The sequence below is a fragment of the Phaeodactylum tricornutum genome, chromosome 4, assembly GCF_000150955.2.
Source record: "Phaeodactylum tricornutum CCAP 1055/1 chromosome 4, whole genome shotgun sequence".
Classification (NCBI taxonomy): domain Eukaryota; phylum Bacillariophyta; class Bacillariophyceae; order Surirellales; family Neidiaceae; genus Phaeodactylum; species Phaeodactylum tricornutum.
The window spans coordinates 490,921-511,443 of NC_011672.1; the positions used below are offsets into that span (position 1 = coordinate 490,921).

The following is a 20,523-nucleotide window of genomic DNA, read 5'->3' on the forward strand; positions in this document are numbered from 1 at the left end:
GACTCCAAAAGTGAGCAGGTAATAAATAGTACGGAAGCCTTTCCAGCTATTTTCATTTTGTCTCGTGTGCTTCTTCGACGCTGGACAAACACTCTTTGGTGTTTGACCATGGTAGTAGAGTACGAATGACCCTCACTAGGCAACGAGCAGTGCACACCACTACCTCTTTACATATCCCGTCCGTAACCGGATAGCACTCATTTGTCAACACAGGATACAATGTCCAATGATTTACACTTTCACGTGCAAGACGGCGGTAGCAGTACCGCCCTCGAAACGGACGGTCCCGTGACGGGAGAAATGGATCACTTACCGGATTCCCGCTCCGGTTCGGCGTCGACGACCGATGAACGCGCCTCCTCCTTGCAATATATCCAGGACCAACTCAAGCAATCATCCCATCCATCCGTGATCATTTTCCACATTCTCTTCAAAGCACTCGCGCTATTTCTGTACATCTTTGGCGGTTGGTTCGTTCCTTCCAACAGCCGAGGGGCGGCGGATTCCGGCGCCCACATGATTGCCCTGACGGTCGCTTGCATTTTGCTACTCGCCGCCGACTTTTGGGTCGTCAAGAACGTCACGGGACGTCTGCTTGTTGGTTTGCGTTGGTGGAATCGCGTCGATAATGATACCACGACGTGGATATTCGAATCCGCCGAAGACCAAACTGTTAACGTTTTTGATCGACGTGTATTTTGGACCGTTCTGTATGCGACACCACTCATCTGGGCAGTCTTGCTCGGTTTTGCTCTGTTAAAACTTCGTCTGTCTTGGTTACTAATTGTCGTTATGGCTCTGGCGTTGGGGGGAGCCAACGTTTATGGATACTATAAGTGCAGTTCCGACCAAAAGGTTAGGTTCCAACAAATGATGCAAAACGGAGCTCAGCAGGGGGCAATGGCCATGATGAGGTCCAGCGTCATGTCGATCTTTACGGGTACGTCCACAGCGTCTTCCACCCAGCTGCCGAACAATGGACGGAACTACGTATAGGCGGAATGTCCTACCTTCTTGCTGATCTACCTTACTGTTAGTGCACACTGGTATTCACGCGGATTGTTGTATACTGGTGGCAGGAGCATTAGAATGAGCGACGTCCTACCATACGATGTTTGGTTGTCTCCTACTAGCTAGTTAACTCGATCGGACTTTGTTTTCGTCAAAAACGTGTCGAACAAGAATACGACAATTACCTGAACGTGTAGTCTTTGCCGACGGATAGAAAATATACATAGCTTATATCGGTCATTCCGAGATGCTCTTCCTCAGCCATGTCCTATTTTATCCCCCCGTTTGATTTTTTCTCTCGGATCTTCTCCATACGCTCCCTGTGTCGTTCAAGCGCCACTTGGTTTCGCTGCTGGATCGAAGAGGAAGGAGACGCAGGCGAGCTTTGCTCGTAGCGTTGTGTCATCTTTTCAAGTAGCAGGGCTTCCTTGCCCTTGAATTTGTCCATAATAATATCGATCCGATCGACCTTCGCAGTATCGTATTGCTCGAGGAGGGCCAACACCTTTGCTCGAATTGCGGTCACATTCCCCGAGATAGGGGTGCCGGGTGTGTTGTCTTTCGAGGTGCTAGAACGGGAAGGTGTAGAGGTAGCCCCAGTTGAAGAAACGGCAGGGTTAGTCCGGCCGCTGAGCACTTGCTCGCGCCGCGCCCGGTGAGAAGCGGCTGACACTGCCACGCCTGCCTGACGTAATTGTTTCGTTGCGCTTTCAAGTTCTTCTTCCTTCTCTTCGAGTTTTCGTTCCAGCGCAGCAAGGGTACCTTTTGACTTTCCGAACTGCTGCTGGAGAGAGCGAAGCTCTTTCCGCGCCTTTTCAAGTTCTTCTGTCGCCTCTTCTCTCGCGACTTTCTCCTTTTGCCAACGCGCAGCCATATCGTCATTGTTCTTCCGCAAAACGTCCAGAGTTTTGCTATCGCTCTTTCCCTGTGCCCTGTTCTTGGACAAATTTTGCAGTTTCTCTTGCACACGATTGTTGTCGCGCTTAAGAGAATGCAATTGGCCTTCGGTGCGTTCCTTTGCCCGTGTAAGGGCTCTCATTTCATCGGTCAAACCTTTTACAGTTTCTTCCAGATTTTTCGACGTCACATTGCGCTGAGCGGCCCCGATTTGGATACGTCTGACGCGCGTTGCGAACTGAAGAGCGTGTACTGACTCGTCGTACGAGCTGTCCGTCGGACAAATTGCAACGACCATCATTGTCCGCGAGTTCCCACCAAGTGAATCCTGGAGAAGGTATGTGAGCTTACTATCACGGTAGGGCACATGGGATGCCTTGCGATCGAGAGCCTCCATCACATTACCCAGTGCAGACAGACTCTTGTTAATGTAACCGGCCTCCTTCAATTGATCGCCCTGAACGTTACTCTTACGCACACGTTCCGAACCGGCAAGATCAACTAGGTACAAAGTACCCTTGTTTTTCTGGGAATCCTCGAGGCCAGAATAAACATCAACACTTAGGACCATATGAGAACGACTACTATGCTCGTTCATATCCGTCGAAGCCGTTGCCCGATTCGAATTTCCGCGCTTCAGAAGTTCCATGACTTCTTGAATACTTTGTACGCTCTCACGTGTGAGGTTTGGTACTTCAATGCGGCCGTCCTTGTTGCGTCGGATATCGAGAGAGGCTTTGCCACCAGCCTTCATCGCTCCCTCTTGCTTTTCCTTCATAGAAGCTCCTTGGGTACCCAATAGATCGTAAACTTCGTCGTTGTATATCTCTAGCATACCAAGCTCCAATGAAAAGCTAAACTCAACTTCCTTCGCAGGTCCATCATCCTTTTCATTCCCAACGAACATTTCTGCCGCTCTTTGCTGTTGCGCGCGAAGCTGTAAAAGATGAAATATCTTCTGAATGGTGCGGTAGCTGATACCGTATTGACTATTTTCTTCTGTTCCTTCCATCGTGAAGGTCTTTCCGCTACCAGTTTGCCCGTACGCAAAGATGCAAGCGTTAAAACCATCAACAACACTGAGTGCAAGGGGTTCCACATCTTGAAAAACACTTTGTTGTGATTGATCGGGTCCCCAGACTCGATCAAAAGCAAAGCTCTTCCATTTATTCGTACGACCATCGTAACATCCAACTTCGGTTTCGCTTAGTGATTCCACAGTTGACTTATGACCCTTCTGCAGCTCCGTAATCGTCATCGGGCGAACACGACAGTAGACCTGGATATTTCCCTGTAGGTGCAACATTTTACTCAGCAGTTGAGCGTTGTAATCACGCTGACTGTTGCATTTCTTTTCCAAAGTCTTAAGTTCTTCGGACATCATCTTTACATCTCTTGATTGAATAATGCCGTCCAATCGCTTGCTTGCAGTCTCGTCGCTAATCATAAAACTTGCATCCTGTTCTGCACGTTGATTACCTGCTAGAGAGCTGAGTCGCGTCATCTGTGTTACGACAGCGGTATCTCCCCCGTTGCCAAAAAGCTCCTTTTGGAGAATCCTAAGATCTTCCTCCAACCGCTTGATTCGAACTTCCCCCATTCGCTTTTGATCCTGCAAAGTATCGTGCTGTTTCTGTAAGTCTTTGTACTTCTTCTCTTCCTCCGTTAGCTTATACTCTAAACGCATGACAGACGAAGGTGACGTTGAACGTGGCCGGTTTTTAGTCGGCGTTCGCATCATTCGTGGTGCCATCTCAGGATCCATGGACGACAGTTCACTTCTGTCGATAGAGCCATCCTGTGACACAGATGACGAAAGAGCAAGACCCTTTCCACTTCTTCTGTCCGAAGAGCTCTGTTTTTTCGTCAGCGATGAAGGCATTGCATTGCCATTCCGGTCCTTTTCGCGTCGCAGAACAATGACGCGTGCTTCTGATTCGGCCAAATGCGCCTTTGCAGAGTGTAATTCGGATTCTAAACGAGTAACATCCTGTTCGGCCTTGGTTATCCGCTCTTCCAGCGTTGTGTTTAAAGCAATCGCTTCTTTGTCTTTCTTCGCTAGGTCATCCTTGGCACGCGACAGCTGAGATTGTAGCTGTTCAACGACTGCACTTGACGCACTTACGGCACGGACATTGCTATTGGTGTGGCTGTCCTTAGCAGCCGCCAACGCCAGCTCGGTATCGTCGACCTGTCTCTGGAGCGCAACATTTTCTTTCGACAGAGTGGCAAGTTGCTCCTTCATCTCTGCAATTTCAAACGAAACGTCTCTCTTCATCTCCGCTCGCAGTTCCTCAGTGATGGACTCATGGCCCTCTCGTCTCGCTTCATCACGTGCTGCGTCGAAGCGAGCATTCACATCTTCTAGCTCCTCGATCACGTTTTGGTAATCCTCTCGAGCTGTTTTCAAGGCCGCTTCCAACCCAGCAACCTCCATATTGAGACGCTCATTCTCTTCGTTTGCTTGCTGCACAGTAGATGCGATAAGAGCAGCCTCGCCCAAACCGCTCTTTGCTGCTATGTCAACTTCATTCATTTGAATCTTGAGCTTATTGATCTCCTCGCGATGCTTGACGCGCTCTTCCTCTATTTTCATTGCTGTATTCTTGGAATCTTCTTCAAAAGCATGCAGTTCCTCTTGCTGTAGATGCACCTCCTCCTTTAACAAGACGAGATCCTCCTTGGTAAGTTCGAGCTCTTCTCTTAGTTTCTGCTCGGATTCTAGGCGATCGGCATTTTCCGTTTGTAAATTTCGGATCAGCTCTTCATCTTCTTCGCGGCAACCAGCCAATTCCAAATCTAATATTATCGCTTTCTTGTCGTTCAGCTCAACTTCCGAATCACTGAGCCGCTTTTCCATTTCAATCAGCTGTTCGGTGACCATCTCTAATTCATCTTCCAGTTTTTTGACATATTCTTCATTGACAGTGTGTTCGGTAGACGCGACGGGCGCTCGCTCCACGCGCTCTTCTTCGGACACAGTACCCAGATTGGACGACTCCAGCATGTCAGAACACCGAGCGGCCTTCGCTTCAGCCTGTTCGAGGGCCTTTCTGACTGCGCTGATCTGATTTTCCAGTCGCTGCTTCTCCACCTCCAGCTCGAGTCGGGATTCTTCCAGTTCATTTTCTTTAAAGGCCAATTCCTCGTGTACTACGTCGCATTCTTCGCGAACATGCTGAATGGATTGCTCCATTTCACGGAGCCGTTGATCGGCTTCATCCTGCGCCTGCTCCGCCGCACGACGGAGCTTTTGTTCTTCCTTCAGTTTCCGACGAGATTCGGACAAGGCATTCTCCAAAGACGTCAATTGGGGAGAAATATTTTCTAATTGCGCCGACAAGGCTGCATTGGCGGACGTGGACTCGGCCAACTTCTCCTCTGCAAGTAACGAAAGAATAAATGAAACGCGTGAGAAATCTGACCTCTTCGGCAAGCACAGTTGTCTCCTCGGCCGTTCGAATACGAACAAGTATTCGCTGGACTTACGCATCTTGGCTAATTCGGCGTCGAGTTCTTCTTCCAGTTCTCGACTCGATGCAATGTATTCATCGAACGCGCCTTGCAAAGCCACGAGTTCTGCCTCGCGCTCGGCGACGGTAGCAGGAAACGCTTCGGGCATGGTAACGTGCGGCTAGGAATAGATGAGAGGCAGGGCAAAGGTTGAGAGGTGTCCAAGATTTCTACTCCCTCGAAGCCTGTTGTAAAGCGCTGGTAAGTTCGATACGCGTTGATTGGTGTCGACGAGAGGCAATCTTTAGGGGTGCTTTTTCTCAACGTCAATTGGACGCAGTTACTCGCTGAATGAGTGTGTACTTTTTGTCTGGGTGGTTTTCGCGGCACCGCGCCATGGTGCGGTATTTACTGCGCTGAAGATATCCTGGACGTATGACCGAGATTAGATGACTCGGGCTGTTGTACCAACCGTTGGCTCTCAGTAAAAAAATATCAGTACTATTTCTACGGGCAATGCCAATGCACCTAAATTTCGGCAATGATCGGTGAGTGACCGCGAGCAAGTGGCTCATTCGAAGGGAATAACAGCACGAGCGCTTGATTGAGAACAGCTTGGGATTCTCCCAACCGGAACAGACGTAATTGAGGTTACCGATCTGGGCCCGCCAGAAATTGCGAATAAAAAAACGAATTACCAAATGGGCAATGAGTGGTACTACCTACTGTTAACCTCTCCCGGTCGGGAGCTCTGCTCTCCTGCCTACCGGATAGCTAACAGTAATAAAAATCTTTAGTTCATCATCGGTACCATTGAATCCAGGATTGCTGCTCCATTTTCCTGTTCACTTGGAGAAACTCAAAGGCAAGATCCAGATATAGACATGCTGAGCATCAGCTTTTTTTTAAACGTGCCACTCTTTAATCGCTTATTTCTTCACAAGTTTGCATTCACTTTTTAATCCCGACATATATCTCCGTCTTTCCAATATCTTATTGCTCTTTTTAATCCCCAACATATAACTCCGTCTTTCCAATATCTCACTACAAGGCAAAGGCAGCAAGGAGAGAGAGAGCGAAACCTGCGACAAGGTTGACCACAGTTGCCGAGACTGCCTGGGTTCCAGAAGCAGTGGGAGCGGGCTCTCCCATGACGGGAGCAGCAGTGGGAGTAGCCTCCACCTCGCCGGGAGCAGCAGTGGGAGTAGCCTCCGCCTCACCGGGAGCAGTAGTGGGAGTAGCCTCCGCCTCACCGGGCGCGGCTTCGGCAGCCGTCAAGAGATAGGGCGTATAGTAGTATTCCGAAGTGGGTGTTCCATCGGCTAGTTCGCGATTCCAAATGACGGCGGTTACGTCGAAGAACATATCTTCATCGGCTTCGTCCAAGACGAGCAACGCGACGGCCTCCGTCAGGGGATCTTGGTCGAACTCCCGCGCCTTATGCGTGACGCCACCGACATTATTCACACTAATGCAGGTCTCGGCGGCTAAACGGGCATCCGGGTCAGTGTCGGGGGCGGACAAGGCGGCCGTGGTGTCAACACCGTTCTGGCTTTCGAGACGGAACAAAAAGCCGCGGAAGCCCTCTTCGACACCGTTCGGTTGGACCAGATGCACCCAGTATCTAACACCAAGTTGGAGAGTAGGGCTCCCGTCTTGTTCCAATTCGATGGAACCATCTGCCAACGGATCGGTGGCAGACGGACTAATGAAGACTTGGAGTCCCTTGTCGGAGAGTAGTCCTGTCGTAACGGGACGAAAATTGTGCGCACCAGTATTCGTGGAGCCGGCGTCATCGCGGGCACAACCACCGGCGCCGGTGGGAAGGGCGGAAACGAGCGAGAGCTGCTGATTCGGCGAGAAAACCAACAACGACAACACCGAGGTGCAAATTGCGAACGAAGAGAATAGCTTACCGAAGACCATCGTAAGTTTCTTGTCGAATACACTGTAGGCTTGAATCTGTTTTAAGTCAAAGTAGAGTGACTTGCAGTAGTGCAAAGCTAGCTTTTTATGCGACGGATGTTGGTTTTTGAAAACTGCTCAGGCGCAGAGGGCTGTCTGCTTTACCCTTGAACTGACTTGAAAGACAGCGTATTCCAGGCTGGGAGAAATCTTTTGAACCAAAAGGAAACACGAATCGCCGATAGCTTTCCGCCCCGGTTTCTTGTCACAGTCACGTGAATCGCGGATTTTCCTGCTAGGTGGAATTTGCACGTGCGGGCCTATTTCCTTTGCTCTTAATGACGTCAGAAGGCAATCTTGTGAAATAGTCCAATTCAATTTTAAATATTGACATTTCAGATTCACCATTTCAAAATGAAGGACATGCCGTACTCGCCGACTTGTCAACGGTCACATTCGGACATGCTCAAAACGCGTCTAATTGTAAAAGTGTCCGCGATGTGGAGTTTCCCCCCTAAAGAACCTCGGTTGTAGAAGTCATTGTTGCGAAGAGTCGTTGACTCGATCGCCCTTAGGAATGACATATGAATTCACTGTGACAGTGAATAACCCCTGCAATACCGTTCGTCAAGATTCGTTGGCCTCCTGCACCGACCTTGCACAACTGTATCCGGATCATGAAAGGTCGAAGTACCAGCTCTGTATACTGTAGTCTAAGCTTTGTCCTGGTACTATCCACGATACCTGGCCAGTCCGAGCATCAAACACAACGACGACAATGCAAGGCTGGGAACGACGATGATACCTGCGACAATGGACATGATCCATTCGTTCGAAAGCCCCTTGATGGCTTTCCAGCTCGCTGTGGCCTTTACATGGCGGAGTCGTCCATCCCACACGCCGGATGGGGCATGTACACGGCTCAAGATCTGTTCGAAGGTGACGCCATCCAACCCCTCGATGTGTCCATTCCCGTCTTTGACCTCGAGCACCATCAAAACGTGATTTCCAATAAGTTCAAGCGCGAAGTTCCCGAATGGCTTATGGGTCAGTACTACTGGAACGCTGATGTGATTTACGCGCAGTTCGACGCCATTGACGTTAAAGGTATTTTGCCCGGTTTCGGCATGCTCGCCAATTCGCACGTTGGTCTGGTCAACGCCGAAAATGGTGGCAATCGAGATCGATTGGCACTCGGTCGGGAAACACCGCACGTGGGAGCTTCGAGTCACTATCAGGATTTGACCTTTACCGTGCTTGATGATTTACCTGCCGGCCACGAAATCTTCGTTGAATACGGCGATGAATGGTTCGAAGATCGATCACACGTCTTTGGTGATGATCTACCTTTATCCCATCATTTCGAGAGTGCGGACACAATTCTGGCGCAATGGAAAGAGGTCGTGCCGGGAGATTTGGAATCCAGCCTGGGAACCGACTTGTACAATTTGATACTGGACGGCCTGGGACATTTTCTGTCGCCGAGGCTGCGCAGAGCCTTGCCACAAACTGCATCGGATGCAGTATCTCAGGCCAATGGTCAAGGAACTGCATACGCAACCGTACCTAATGTAGTTCGCGATATTGATTGGCTAGAAGAAAACGGAATGTGCCTCGACAATTTAGCACCCCGGGAAAATGTTGACGCCGGCAACAAGGGAGCTTTTGCGACGCGCTTTCTGTCTCGCGGTTCCCTTGTCGCGCCAGCACCTGTCATTCAACTATCCCGACAACACTTGGAAATGATCTTGGTGGATGCGTACGACGAAGTACTTTGGCAAGGTCACCAACTGCTATTGAACTATTGCTACGGACATGCAGGTTCTTCACTTTTATTTTTTCCGTACAGCCCCGCTACCAACCTTATCAATCACGGTTCCGGAGAAAGGGCCAACGTCGGGGTGCGCTGGTCGGACCGAATGTCAAACCCTGAAATGCTGCAGTGGACAGCTGACGAAATCCTAGAATCCAACGAGAAAGCTGGTCTCATGATGGAATTTTACGCGCTACGCGACATCCAACCGGGGGAAGAAATATTATTGGACTATGGAGACGAATGGCAAGACGCGTGGGATCGGCACGTTAACGACTGGCGACCACCGATTTACGAAACGGATTATACGCCGGCGTACACTTTCGACCGTCATGATGAAATTTATACGTTGGAAGATGGAGATCTGTATCCACCGCCCTATGTGCAGGTTCGTTGCTACGTGAACGAAGACGAACCAGGCGTACCAGATGAGGATGGATGGTACCAGTGGACGCCTGTTGAAAATGAGGATTTGTCGTACACCGTTCCTTGTACGGTTCTTTCGAGCGATGCAGTCAACGATAAAGAAAAGGCCTACCGAGTGCAGGTCAACGCAAACGAAAACCTCAAATTCAAAGCTGCACCGTGGTCGTCTATTACTTTTATCGACGTGAGTTACACAGGCAATCAGCATCTTCGACAAGGGTTCCGACACGAAATCAAACTACCTGATGCAATGGTACCCGATTGCTGGCGTGACATTGAAAATCCTCCCGACAACGAACTGTGTAATTTGTTCATGGCCGAGTCTGCGATACCCAACGCTGGTCTCGGCATGTTTACGGCGCGACGGTTGGACAAAGGCGAACTGATATCTAGCGGAGACGTAGTGCTCCAGATCGAAGACGCCGACTTGAACAAGAACCTTCGCTTCTGGCGGCAAGGTATTACTGATATCGACGAACCCCCGTGGCTATTGGAAAATTATTTCTGGAATCCATCCAACACCTTTGGATCGTTCGAAGCACATGATGTGGAGAGTATTGTACCAGGCTTGGGCATGCTAGCGAATTCACATCCAGGACTGGTGAACTCGAAAATGCTGCCGTCCTCAGCAACAGCTGACTTGCATCGCGGCCTAGACCCAGGTGCTGGTGCATCGACACACTACCATAATGTTAGGTTCAGAGCTACCGACAAAATTGAGGCTGGCACAGAACTTTTTGTGAAGTACGGCGACAGCTGGTTTGAAGAGCGAGAAGATCTTGGGCCTATTCCATTGTCGGACGACTACCAACGAGCTGATCGAACTGTGAAACGTTTTTGGAAAATTATCGATGGCAACACGACAAGAGAACTGGCACGTGATCTGTGGGACTTCATTTTACAAGCATCATCTATTCCTATGCGCCACAACATTGCACTACCACAAAGCCTTGAGAATATAGAAAGTATCTTGAATAAAGGTTCCGCTTATTACTCAGTTCCGGACCGCATTAAATCAATTGGATGGCTCGAGGAGAACGGACGCTGCCTAGACAACATTCGCCCCAGTCAATCAAAGCTTCGTCAGGCTGGAAAAGGGGCATTCGCAACGCGAGCAATTCCGAAAGGAAAAATTATAGCTCCGATGCCCGTGGCGCATGTTCGACGGCATCATATGGATATCTTCGACAGTGACGACCACAGCGACCCTTCAGCGAACGTTTGGAGCGACGGAACTCAGGTACTCATGAACTATTGTTACGGCCATCCCAATAGTACCCTGCTTCTATTTCCCTACTCACCGGTGGTAAACTACGTCAATCACAATGCAACTTCAGCCAACGCTGAGCTGAGGTGGTCGAAGCTGCCCAATCACCTTGAAAGCTGGTTGGAACGAACTCCCGATAGTCTTGATTCGGAGGAGCACGCAGGTTTGATAATGGAGCTAACCGCAACCAGAGACATAAGCGCTGGCGAAGAAATCTATTTGGATTACGGCACTTCTTGGGATGAAGCATGGGCAGATTACGTTGCAAATAAATTTCGTCCGACAGGCGAGGATTTGTTGTATAGGTCAAGCGCTGATCTCAACAGAAGAGTCGAATGGATCAAGACACGATCCGAACTCGAAACAGAACCGTACTACTTCGAAAGCGCCTTTACCGCTTGCTTTGTGGGGAGAAGTCAGCGAACAGGCAATCATGATGAGGCTGACGATAGTAAGCTTCAGCAATTCTTGTGGACGCCGGTAGTCGGCATGTACGATGACACATACAACGCATACCCTTGCACTGTTTTGGAGCGGACCGTCAATGACGTCGAAGGGTATGCACCTCATCGTAGAGACAGCGTGTGGCCAATGGAAGTTACTTACAAAATTCGTCTCCATCAGCAAAATGAAGGCGATGTCATCATGACGCAAGTACCACGGCGAGCTATACAGTTTTTTGATCGCGCCTACCAATCGGATTTGTTCATTCGTAGTGCCTTTCGGCACGAGATTCATTTGCCTGACGCAATGGTTCCACCAGCCTGGCGAGACTTGATAGAACTAGTGTGAAGGTGAACAATGTACAGCAAACAGGGATGATTCACCTATAAAAAGTCCGCATCGGTCAACTCTTCGCCGAAATATGCAAATAGCTTTTCCAATGCCGGTCTTTGTAGTTGTGTGTTGCGCTGAGTAGACCGCATCAAGTCAACGAAACGTTCATCGTGGTAATTATTCGGTTGCCAGTACCACAACTGCTGAATGAAGTATACGTATCGTTTGGCCTCGTGAATCATATCCCTCGCTAGACAAAATTCTAAAATCTTGGTATGCGTCATGTACGGTGGCAAGACGTCGTGTTGATTGAAAAAATCCTGAACCACCGTCACGGCAGCCGCCACGTCCCCTACATTCAAAAGCCCATCGACAATTGCGCGCACGGTAAACGGATCCGGACGTAAACCATGGTTCAGCATTTTTCGAAAATACTCTTGGGCAGTAGCGACGTCGCCTACTGCTGCGAGTCCGCCCAAAATAAGATCAAACGAAATGTTGTTAGGCTCACAACCGGACGTCGGCATTACGGTGTCCAGAACGTCCATGGCTCTCCAGAGGGCGCCTCGATGTACGCAAGCCTTGATCAATGCGTTGTAACTGCCAACATCGAGATCTAGGGGTTGATGCCCACAGGCACCTTGCTGCAAGCTGTCGCAAAATGAAAACGCGGCAGCCAGGGGAATGGAATATTCCGGCTCTGACTCTCGTTCCAGTTTAAATTTCCCATTATCGGGATCTGTCGGCGAAAAGAAAAGTCTGCCTCTGGCCTGCGCCGGCACTTTGTACGCCGGTGGCGCAGAAGTATTGTACTTCAGTTTCACCTTGAGGGGTTGATAAAAATACCCGCTTTCGTGCGAGATTCCAGGTGGAACATAAAACCAATCTTGCGGCATTTTGCCGGTACTTGCGGGGCGTTCATCCTCGGGCAACGCAGCAATCGACTGGCGTACCACTTTGTAGAAGTGATGAATCAATTTTCCACTCTTTCCAGTGGCATACTGTCATCCGTCAGGGGATACAAATGTGAGTCATCGAACTGTCATAAACGGTAAATGAGAGTGAAAAGGAAAGTTTAAAATTCCAACATACCGTTTGCAACATCCGATTAGCAATAGGTAAAGTCAGTGCATACTTCCGCTCGGCCATGTTTATTAAAATCGCATCCAACCAACGCGTTGGGTTATCCAGAGCCGGCTGATCAGCCTCGCCGACGAAGTAATTACGGCTGACCCGATTGGCATAATTCGCCGACTGTAAGGCTTGTACAGCGTACACGAATTCTCGATTCCGCGGTGGATACCCACGGGTTTTGCGGAGCTGAAGCAGTGACAGACTTCGACCCACGTTTCCGGCTCGACTGTTGGCCGCCAGTAAACGCAACGAGAGTTCGTCGGTGAGAGGCGTTTGTTTCAGCTTGCCGATAAATCGTTCCAGTGAGCGGACTTTAGCCGACAGTTCGATCCGTTCATAGTCGCTTTTGCATAAGGCTTTGAAGGCGCGTCCAACCGTTTTCGACGACAAAAGTCTTTTCTTCGTATCGATGTCTAATACCGAATCAGAAGTATCAAGCCAACCGACGAGTACTGCATGGTAAGCCTCGTAGGTTTCCCGAGCAAACGCCGGTTTCCAGAGTGACTTGTTGTAAACTTTCCCGACGGCGCCGTGATTCCATTTAGCTGCACGTTCCAAGTCTAGCAACAATTGCTCAATGTCGATTGCTTCGGCCACATGCTGACGGGTGATTTCGTCGAGCCTGGATGACGGGCCCGTCTCGGCGACACCCTGGGAAGTAGGCTTGACACCAGCTTTGGGCGGAGCGGAGGAATTGGAGGAAACGGAATGCGCTGCCTCCGAAAAACAACAAAAGGCTTGTCCACTGCTGGGAGCTGTCGTCGTGATACGCGATGCTTCCACACTCTCTGCCCAAGAAAACACAGTAAGAGTTCTTCCCCAACATGTACGAGTCAACGGCGTAGGCAACTTAGGAATCGCTCTCCACGCACGGGGCGCAAAGCTCTTCCCGATCATTCGTTCAACGCTGGTTCCTTTTCCAAAGAAATTTAGTAAGGTCCGCAGCTGTGTAAACTGCGGTCTACAGTGATTGGAGATTGGCTAGCATATGTTTTACTCGGTTGCCTGAGGTTTTGGATGGCAACAAGTATCTGCAAGGTCTCCCATATTAAACGACAATTTGATCCGACAGAGTGAACGAAAGTGTAGAAACGTGTGGCCGCGCTTTTGGAATGTAGATGTCGTATCACGACATCTTGTACGACATCATGTGTCCTTCACATACAACCCACTACATACTAGGGACTGATTCATATGAAAAGACTCAACTCATGTCTACGTCACGGACGGACGGATGAAACACGTATTGGGTACACGGTCAAGTCACAGTCAGCGAACCCCGAAAGCTAGATTCCACGACAACTTCCAAGATACGACCCACCATGCCGGGCGATGACACAGAGCTCATAAAATGCTCTCTAGCAGTATCGACAAAACTCCAAGCTATCATCTTACGCGTGCATAATGAAGCTGAGCAGCATTTCACTATCGGTGGCTCTCACGATGACTACGTCATCGACGATGCGATCGGCGTCGGCCTTTATTCCTCATCAGCAGCGCGCCGCAGTCCTACCAACAGGGGGAGCTACCCGCGCCTTCTTATTCGATAAGCTGTTCAGTACGAGTTCGGGCAAGCTTCCCGTCATGGCTGAGGAAGACGTCATGTCTCCCAAGGCGCACGGAACTTCCGAAAAACCCGTTCAGAAGAACTTGAGGTGGAATTGCGATTTCGATACCGCCGATCGGATTTGCAACTTTAATCGTACGTACTCGCTTGACGATGAATGTGTGGGAGTCGTGTTGCTCCAAGTTAGCGACAAATTCAACATATCAATACTCACCGTTTCGACGCTCTCGCATTTTCTATAGGCCACTACGCTGAGCACGCTGGGTACTGGCAAACAACCGAGTTTCTCAAGTCCATTAAGGAAGAAGAGCAGCCCATCAAATTTTACGATTCCGTCACCGGTGTGCACCTTTTTACAGCTCCTGTGGGGCGCACCATGGAAGAGTTTCTTCTGGAATCCCAGAAACATGGTTGGCCCAGTTTTCGCGATGAAGAAACCGTCTGGGACAGCGTCCGCTGTCTAAAGGATGGAGAGTGTGTCAGTGTTACTGGTACGCATCTTGGACACAATATTCCTGACAAGTCCGGAAACCGCTACTGCATCAATCTAGTTTCTGTAGCGGGCACACCCGCAGAGAGCTAGAATAGAATAAGGGAAGCAATTCTTGGTATACATTGTGTAGAAACCGAACTAGTACATAGGAATTCTTTCGTTGCCATTCCGTAATGAAAATACTACGCGTCAAGTGGCTTCCGAAATCGTGCGTGTACCCACACGCGACGTCGGGTCGATTGCTGGGCGCGGTTGCTGTACACCCGGCGGATGTAATCGAGTTCCAGCATATCCAACCCCGCTTCCTGTACAAACAAGCGCTCTAGATCGTGCAGAGAAAAGTAAAAACACTTGGTGCCGTCGTATTTGCGATAATAGTTGTCTGTTATCAATCGATTGCGCTGTGATCCCAACTTTACTTGGGCTTCATCGAAGCGTCCGTAGTCTCGCAACACCAACACGCTGCCGGGACCAAGTGTGGCAGCCGCGTGTCGCGCAGCCGCCGCCTGGTGCGCTGGAGGGATTGCCGATAAGCAAAAGAGCAAGGAAGCCACGGTAGCGACGCCTCGGCAGGGTTCCGGAACGCCACAAGACAAGTCACCAGCAAAGGCGAATGCCCGACCTTCCACTGCTGCTGTCGTAAAGCGTGTGTCCTGCTTCAACAGGGCAATTGCGATTTCGCTTAAATCCATGCCGTAGACAGTCCATCGCTGTCTAGTGTCTTCTAACAAAGGAAGGAGTGCATTCCCCACGCCACAGCCCAATTCCACCAAGCAAGGGTTTGCGGAGCAGGTGGGGCCGAACTCTTGCGGGAAGGCGGTGGCTAGATAATGCCGATCTTTGAAAAAGTTGACTTGGTGACGTCCGTAAAAGTCGTCCCAAGATCTTTTGTCATCCTCAACGCGAAACGATGGGACCACTTTGCATCGGATGGCAGATTTCTGTAATTGATCGGCCACCTTTTGCTCGTCTTCGGCAGTCCATTCGTACTCCTCCCAAAGTGTTTGCTCATCCCCATCCTCGTTGGCTGGTGAATTGGATGGCGGCGCTGTCGTCAACTCGGCGTTGGCGTACAAGTCGTAGTACGAAGCGGCAACACTGCACTCGTTACGAGCCATCCTTCCTCTAAAAGTTGGTGACAATTTTGAGCCGCGACTATGGAGAAGGACCGGACCTTTCCTATTCATACCATGATCGTTCCGACAAAGATATATTTTGAACGACAGGGTTGTTCAACGGTGAGTCCCGAAATCGAAAAACTCTTACACGGTTCACGATTGAGAGGTTTGCATTTACTTTTACATTACACAAGCACTGTGAACGTATAGCAATCCAAACAGGGGATTTCCCTGCACATTGGTCAAGATGGACCAACTTTTGGTGCGTATGGTGGTATTCTTTACATCTCTAAAGGCAATCGACAAAAACGCGCTAGTCGCCTGGTCAACCGAATTGCCAACCTAATCGCCGGACACAAACATTCTTTTTCAGAACAAGCAAAACATGGTTGCCGCCAAAGTGTGGCAGCAATCCCAACGAACACGTCAATCTAGCTGTCGCTCACCAAACGCAAACAAATATTAAAATTGGAAAGTTAGCGAATGAGAATCTTATTTCGTTTGTCTGCGGAGCGCTTGCTTTTTTGTTTTCTTCTTTGGCTCGTGTACTCTATTCAGGAATTGCGGCGCGGGATACGGATGTTCCGGACTCGCGGCTACCTCCATGGCGGCTTCTTCCAAGATTTGCAGACGGCCATACTCTTCCACCGCGGCGGCTGTGTTCCTTTTCCCGCCACGAGCGGACGGCACTGTTGCTCTCTGGGTGCCGTTGTAGTGAAGATCACTGTTGCGCCGGAGCATGACCTTTTTCATGGCCTCGTACACACCAAACTGAATCCCAATCATCGGTACTACACTGACTAGCCGGGGTGGCAATCCTCGGTAAAAGGTACCGATGCCTTCTTCCCGAAAGACTCGAATCGCGCAGTCTACAATACCCTTATAGGCCAGTTCCGCGCCGACCCCGGTCGTTTGCGTTACTAATCGAGTTTTGATGGTGTCCATGGGAATCATAATGCAAACCGTGGTGGCACTGGCCAAGCATCCCATGGCGGAGTTTTCGATATCCGAGGCGGGTCGATCCGAAAGTCGATCTCGTGCCGTCTTGAGCTGTTGGAAAAAGGTCCAGGTGAGAGCGTAGGAGGGAATCTTGCCCACCAAACCGGGCCACCACCCCCGGTAGAACGCCAGTACACCTCGTTCCCGGTAGAGCCCACGAATGGCAGCCCCGAGATTCGGGTAGTTGCCAGCCATGATGTTGTCCGTGATCATCATTTGTGGCGTCGAAACGACCGAGCAGGTCACGGTGGAAATGCAGGAAGACAAAAAGTCCAGACCCGGTCCCAATTTGGCGGCGTTGTCCGCCAGACCCGGCGAGGCGGCCACCACATTCCCCAGTTTGCTGCGCACCAATTCGAGGACGGCAAAGTTGACGGCTCCGTGTGGGAGACTGAGTAGAAAGTTGGCGCCGGCCCCGCGCGTGAGGCGTCGAAAGTTTTCCGGTCGTGCGAGCTGGACAATGGTGGGGGCCGCCGGGCCGCGGCGGGCGTTCTGCAGAATCGTCTTCATGGTGTTGGCCGGATGCATAATCGTCTGCGCAATAGAGCGACTAGTGGCTCCGCAGATCATGGTCTCCCAGAACAAAAGGGGTCGCGAGGCCACGGCGGCGGCAGCTCCGCCGCGATGATCGGAGGGAGGAAACGTGTGGGAGGGTGATGGATTCGCGCGAGACGCACACGGAATCGTCAAGGCTTCTAAATGATCAAGTTCCGTCTCACTTTGGTATTTGGGTCGTTGTAGATAGGCGTGAGTCGCGTGTCGGAGTCGGTAGGCATCCGCCTCCGTTGCGGGACGCCAATAGGCGTTCTCCACAGCGCGTTGTTCCTCCTCCGACTCGTCTCCCTCGTCTGCGTGTCTTTCGTACGCAACGGACAGTACTCGCGACGGACTGCCCTGTCGGGACGACGAAGCGGAAGATCTGACTCGCCAGCCCGAACCCACCCAGGCCGATCGGACTCCGAGTGCCACGGGAGAAAAGGGCGATCCGGTGGATGCCACCGAGGTCCACCGCACGGCCTCGGTGGCATCCAATAGTATCAGCAACAGGACGGAGGATAGCAGCATCCAAGACATCCGCGGTGAGTTTACGATCGGGATCACGTCAGCCATACTGCGGAGACAACGAGCCTCCGAATGAAGCGAGAAAGGATGGGGACGACGTTGGGTCGGCATACGATTGTGATGGTTGCCCGCACCACGAGTCCTCCGGTTGGTGAATCGCAGACCTCTCGACCCAAAAGACCAGCGGTCGTTTCGTTGACGTCTGGGAGGGTCTGGAGAGTGTCGGGTGTCGACACCGTCGTAACGAACGACTTATGGTAAACGGTGGTGATGATGACAAAGAGCTCGCTCCCAAGACAATATCCCACACACTTTCGCATCGCTCCGATGGTGGCCGTGAGGAACGTCACGTCATCCTGCCCGCCAACCCCCGAGTTCGATGGATTGGTGGGGGCGATTTGGATACCGGTACGTACGCCACCCTCGCCACCGTATAGCAGAGCCACGTGGATAGATCAGACTAAGAAAAGTCTGGAAACAATCGGTCTCCGATATAGAATTTTTTTATAAAAGAATGTCATATAGGACCTTTATTTTTAGTGATATTTCTGGATTGGGTAACAGTGAAAACGATATGGAATACCGGTACGTTTTTTTGAATGGACCGTGAGATTGACTGTTTGTTAGATGACCGAAGAACCTCAGGATCGCATGGAGGATACTTACCGACTCTGTTGGACTGTACTATACTACACTGCGCTTCAATCGGCCTATTTTTAGTGCCATCACCATGACGGATGCCGCATGCTGCTTGAAATCAAAGGAAAAAGATTGATTCGCTAATGCCACAGGACAACGCAGATCGCGCCGCCTGTCGCAATAACATCGCATCCGCTAATCGACAATGACGTTTTTCGCCCCACGAACGCTGTGTCAGGCTCTACTCGTCGCGGTCTTCACCGCGTATCTGTACGCCTGTCCACATTCCAAAGTCGAAGAAAGCTTTCAACTACAGGCTACCCACGATATGTATTACTACGGAGTTCGACCCGCCTTTGCATCCTTATTCTCCGACAATAACCGGATACGGGGTACCTCTGCGGCACTAGCAGCAGCCGGATCGGCTCCCTACGATCATCTCCAATATCCCGGCGTCGTCCCACGCACCTTTGTCGGACCGCTTCTCCTGGCGGCGATGTGTCACGCTTGTCGGCTCGTGCTGCTGCCTTGGGGCTGGGACCTCTCCCACCATCCCTGGCTGCTACAATTATTGGCTCGCTTTTTGCTACTGACCTTGCACGCGCACGCTTGGTTCCGCATGGCCCGCGCTGTGGACGTGCGTCTGCGGAATTACCCACCACGGCAACGCACGTCATCGTCGCCGACGACTGCACCCACCCGAATGGGCAACTACCTACTCCTGATATCGGCGTGTCAGTTTCACGTTCCCTTTTACGCGAGCCGGATGTTGCCCAACGTCTTTGCCACCGTGGTGTGTTTGCACGTCTACAGCGACTGGTTGCGGGCTCCGGTGCAACCCTCGTCGGTTGGGCCACACGCGGCGATCCGCAAAGCCGCGATTGGACTCGTTACGGCAACCGGAGTTTTCCGCTGTGATCTGATCCTCTTGCTCCTTACCGTGGGACTCTCGTGGCTGTGGCAACGACAGCTGACGGTCCGACAAGCCCTACGCATCGGCGTCGCGACGGGTATCGTCATTCTGTGTGTGACGGTACCTATCGATAGTTTGTTGTGGCAACAAGTAACACTGGTATGGCCGGAAGGTCAGGTCTTTTACTACAACACGCTTCTCAACAAGTCGTCGGATTGGGGCGTCAGCGCTTGGCACTGGTACTGGACGTCGGCCTTGCCCAAAGCCATGCTTTTGACGGCATTGCTCGTTCCACTGTCAATACTTCGCCTTCCCGAAAAATTGGATTATTGGGAACGCCACTTGCGATTCCCCCCAACGACTCCGTCAGAGGTAGCAATTTCGTGGCTTGACCAATCGTGGGCGCCCTTCTTGTGGCCCGCGTTTGGATTTGTGGCCTTGTATTCCGGCTTGGGTCACAAGGAAATGCGCTTTTTGTTTCCCGTTCTCCCGCTACTCAATCTAGCGGCGGCGATAGGGATGGATCGTCTCCACAAAGCCGCCTTGCCCCGCAAGGATAAGCCCGCGACTAAGACGGCGCGGTTGGCGTATTGGGGCGGGATGGCCGCCGTTGCGGTAACGCTCGTCGGCAGCGTGGCTTTTACGGCGGTGTCTCAATCCAATTATCCTGGAGGTGAGGCCTTGGAGCGACTGGCACGGCATGTTGGACTATCACACGTGGAGTATGGCACGGTACGGGTCCACATTGATGTTGCCTCTGCCATGACCGGCGTTTCGCTTTTTGGACAACGAGCGGCTTCCCAGAGTACACCGGGAGTGGAATGGATCTTTGACAAGTCGGGATACGAAGAGGAAAATAACAAGGTCAGCAATTCGTCCACGTATACTCACATGCTTTCCGAAAGCAAGGTCCCGCTTCCCGGATTTCACACGATTGATGCTGCGCGAGGGCAGCCCCGGCTCTGCCTTCGAGAATTTCGAATAGAGACACACGATACGATTTTTGTCTTTGAAAAGGAGGGATGGAGTACTGTATAGCCTGAACGTTA

The 20,523-nt window shown here is 51.0% G+C and overlaps 8 protein-coding genes across 8 annotated transcripts; 4 read left to right on the forward strand and 4 right to left on the reverse strand.

The window, feature by feature from the left end:
* Positions 1 to 339: 339 nt before the first annotated feature.
* PHATRDRAFT_6254 (predicted protein) lies at positions 340 to 864 on the forward strand (the record flags this gene model as incomplete). Its single annotated transcript, XM_002178199.1, has 1 exon — positions 340 to 864. A coding segment is annotated over one exon (525 nt), but the record flags the coding sequence as incomplete, so codon positions are not given.
* Positions 865 to 2,077: 1,213 nt separating this feature from the next.
* Pt-KIF5 (kinesin family-like protein) lies at positions 2,078 to 3,214 on the reverse strand (the record flags this gene model as incomplete). Its single annotated transcript, XM_002178487.1, has 2 exons — positions 2,078 to 2,749; positions 2,810 to 3,214. Coding segments are annotated over 2 exons (1,077 nt in total), but the record flags the coding sequence as incomplete, so codon positions are not given.
* A 3,173-nt stretch (positions 3,215 to 6,387) lies between these two features.
* PHATRDRAFT_44420 (predicted protein) lies at positions 6,388 to 7,458 on the reverse strand. The gene has a single exon (XM_002178488.1). It carries the CDS (start codon positions 7,285 to 7,287, stop codon positions 6,406 to 6,408), a length of 882 nt encoding a protein of 293 aa, XP_002178524.1. The 5' UTR covers positions 7,288 to 7,458; the 3' UTR covers positions 6,388 to 6,405.
* Positions 7,459 to 7,943: 485 nt separating this feature from the next.
* PHATRDRAFT_44421 (predicted protein) lies at positions 7,944 to 12,200 on the forward strand (the record flags this gene model as incomplete). The annotated part of the gene is made up of 1 exon (XM_002178200.1): positions 7,944 to 12,200. One exon carries the CDS (start codon positions 7,944 to 7,946, stop codon positions 11,562 to 11,564), a length of 3,621 nt encoding a protein of 1,206 aa, XP_002178236.1. The 3' UTR covers positions 11,565 to 12,200.
* Positions 12,201 to 14,052: 1,852 nt separating this feature from the next.
* PHATRDRAFT_44423 (predicted protein) lies at positions 14,053 to 14,886 on the forward strand. The gene is made up of 2 exons (XM_002178201.1): positions 14,053 to 14,385; positions 14,493 to 14,886. Exons 1-2 carry the CDS (start codon positions 14,088 to 14,090, stop codon positions 14,831 to 14,833), a joined length of 639 nt encoding a protein of 212 aa, XP_002178237.1. The 5' UTR covers positions 14,053 to 14,087; the 3' UTR covers positions 14,834 to 14,886.
* A 39-nt stretch (positions 14,887 to 14,925) lies between these two features.
* On the reverse strand, positions 14,926 to 15,861 carry PHATRDRAFT_33853 (predicted protein; the record flags this gene model as incomplete). Its single annotated transcript, XM_002178489.1, has 1 exon — positions 14,926 to 15,861. The coding sequence occupies one exon, from the start codon at positions 15,859 to 15,861 to the stop codon at positions 14,926 to 14,928; it is 936 nt and encodes a 311-aa protein (XP_002178525.1).
* A 750-nt stretch (positions 15,862 to 16,611) lies between these two features.
* Positions 16,612 to 17,127, reverse strand: PHATRDRAFT_10896 (predicted protein; the record flags this gene model as incomplete). The annotated part of the gene is made up of 1 exon (XM_002178490.1): positions 16,612 to 17,127. A coding segment is annotated over one exon (516 nt), but the record flags the coding sequence as incomplete, so codon positions are not given.
* A 1,513-nt stretch (positions 17,128 to 18,640) lies between these two features.
* Positions 18,641 to 20,512, forward strand: PHATRDRAFT_44425 (alpha-mannosyltransferase; the record flags this gene model as incomplete). Its single annotated transcript, XM_002178202.1, has 1 exon — positions 18,641 to 20,512. Exon 1 carries the CDS (start codon positions 18,767 to 18,769, stop codon positions 20,510 to 20,512), a length of 1,746 nt encoding a protein of 581 aa, XP_002178238.1. The 5' UTR covers positions 18,641 to 18,766.
* Between the last annotated feature and the right edge of the window lie 11 nt (positions 20,513 to 20,523).

Bases quoted from the DNA above. Each gene is read 5' to 3' on its own strand.
- PHATRDRAFT_44423 (XM_002178201.1), top strand. From the start codon at position 14,088: ATGAAGCTGAGCAGCATTTCACTATCGGTGGCTCTCACGATGACTACG. The intron at 14,386-14,492 runs GTACGTACTCGC...CATTTTCTATAG, and splicing joins TCGGATTTGCAACTTTAATC to GCCACTACGCTGAGCACGCT.
- PHATRDRAFT_44420 (XM_002178488.1), bottom strand. From the start codon at position 7,287: ATGGTCTTCGGTAAGCTATTCTCTTCGTTCGCAATTTGCACCTCGGTG.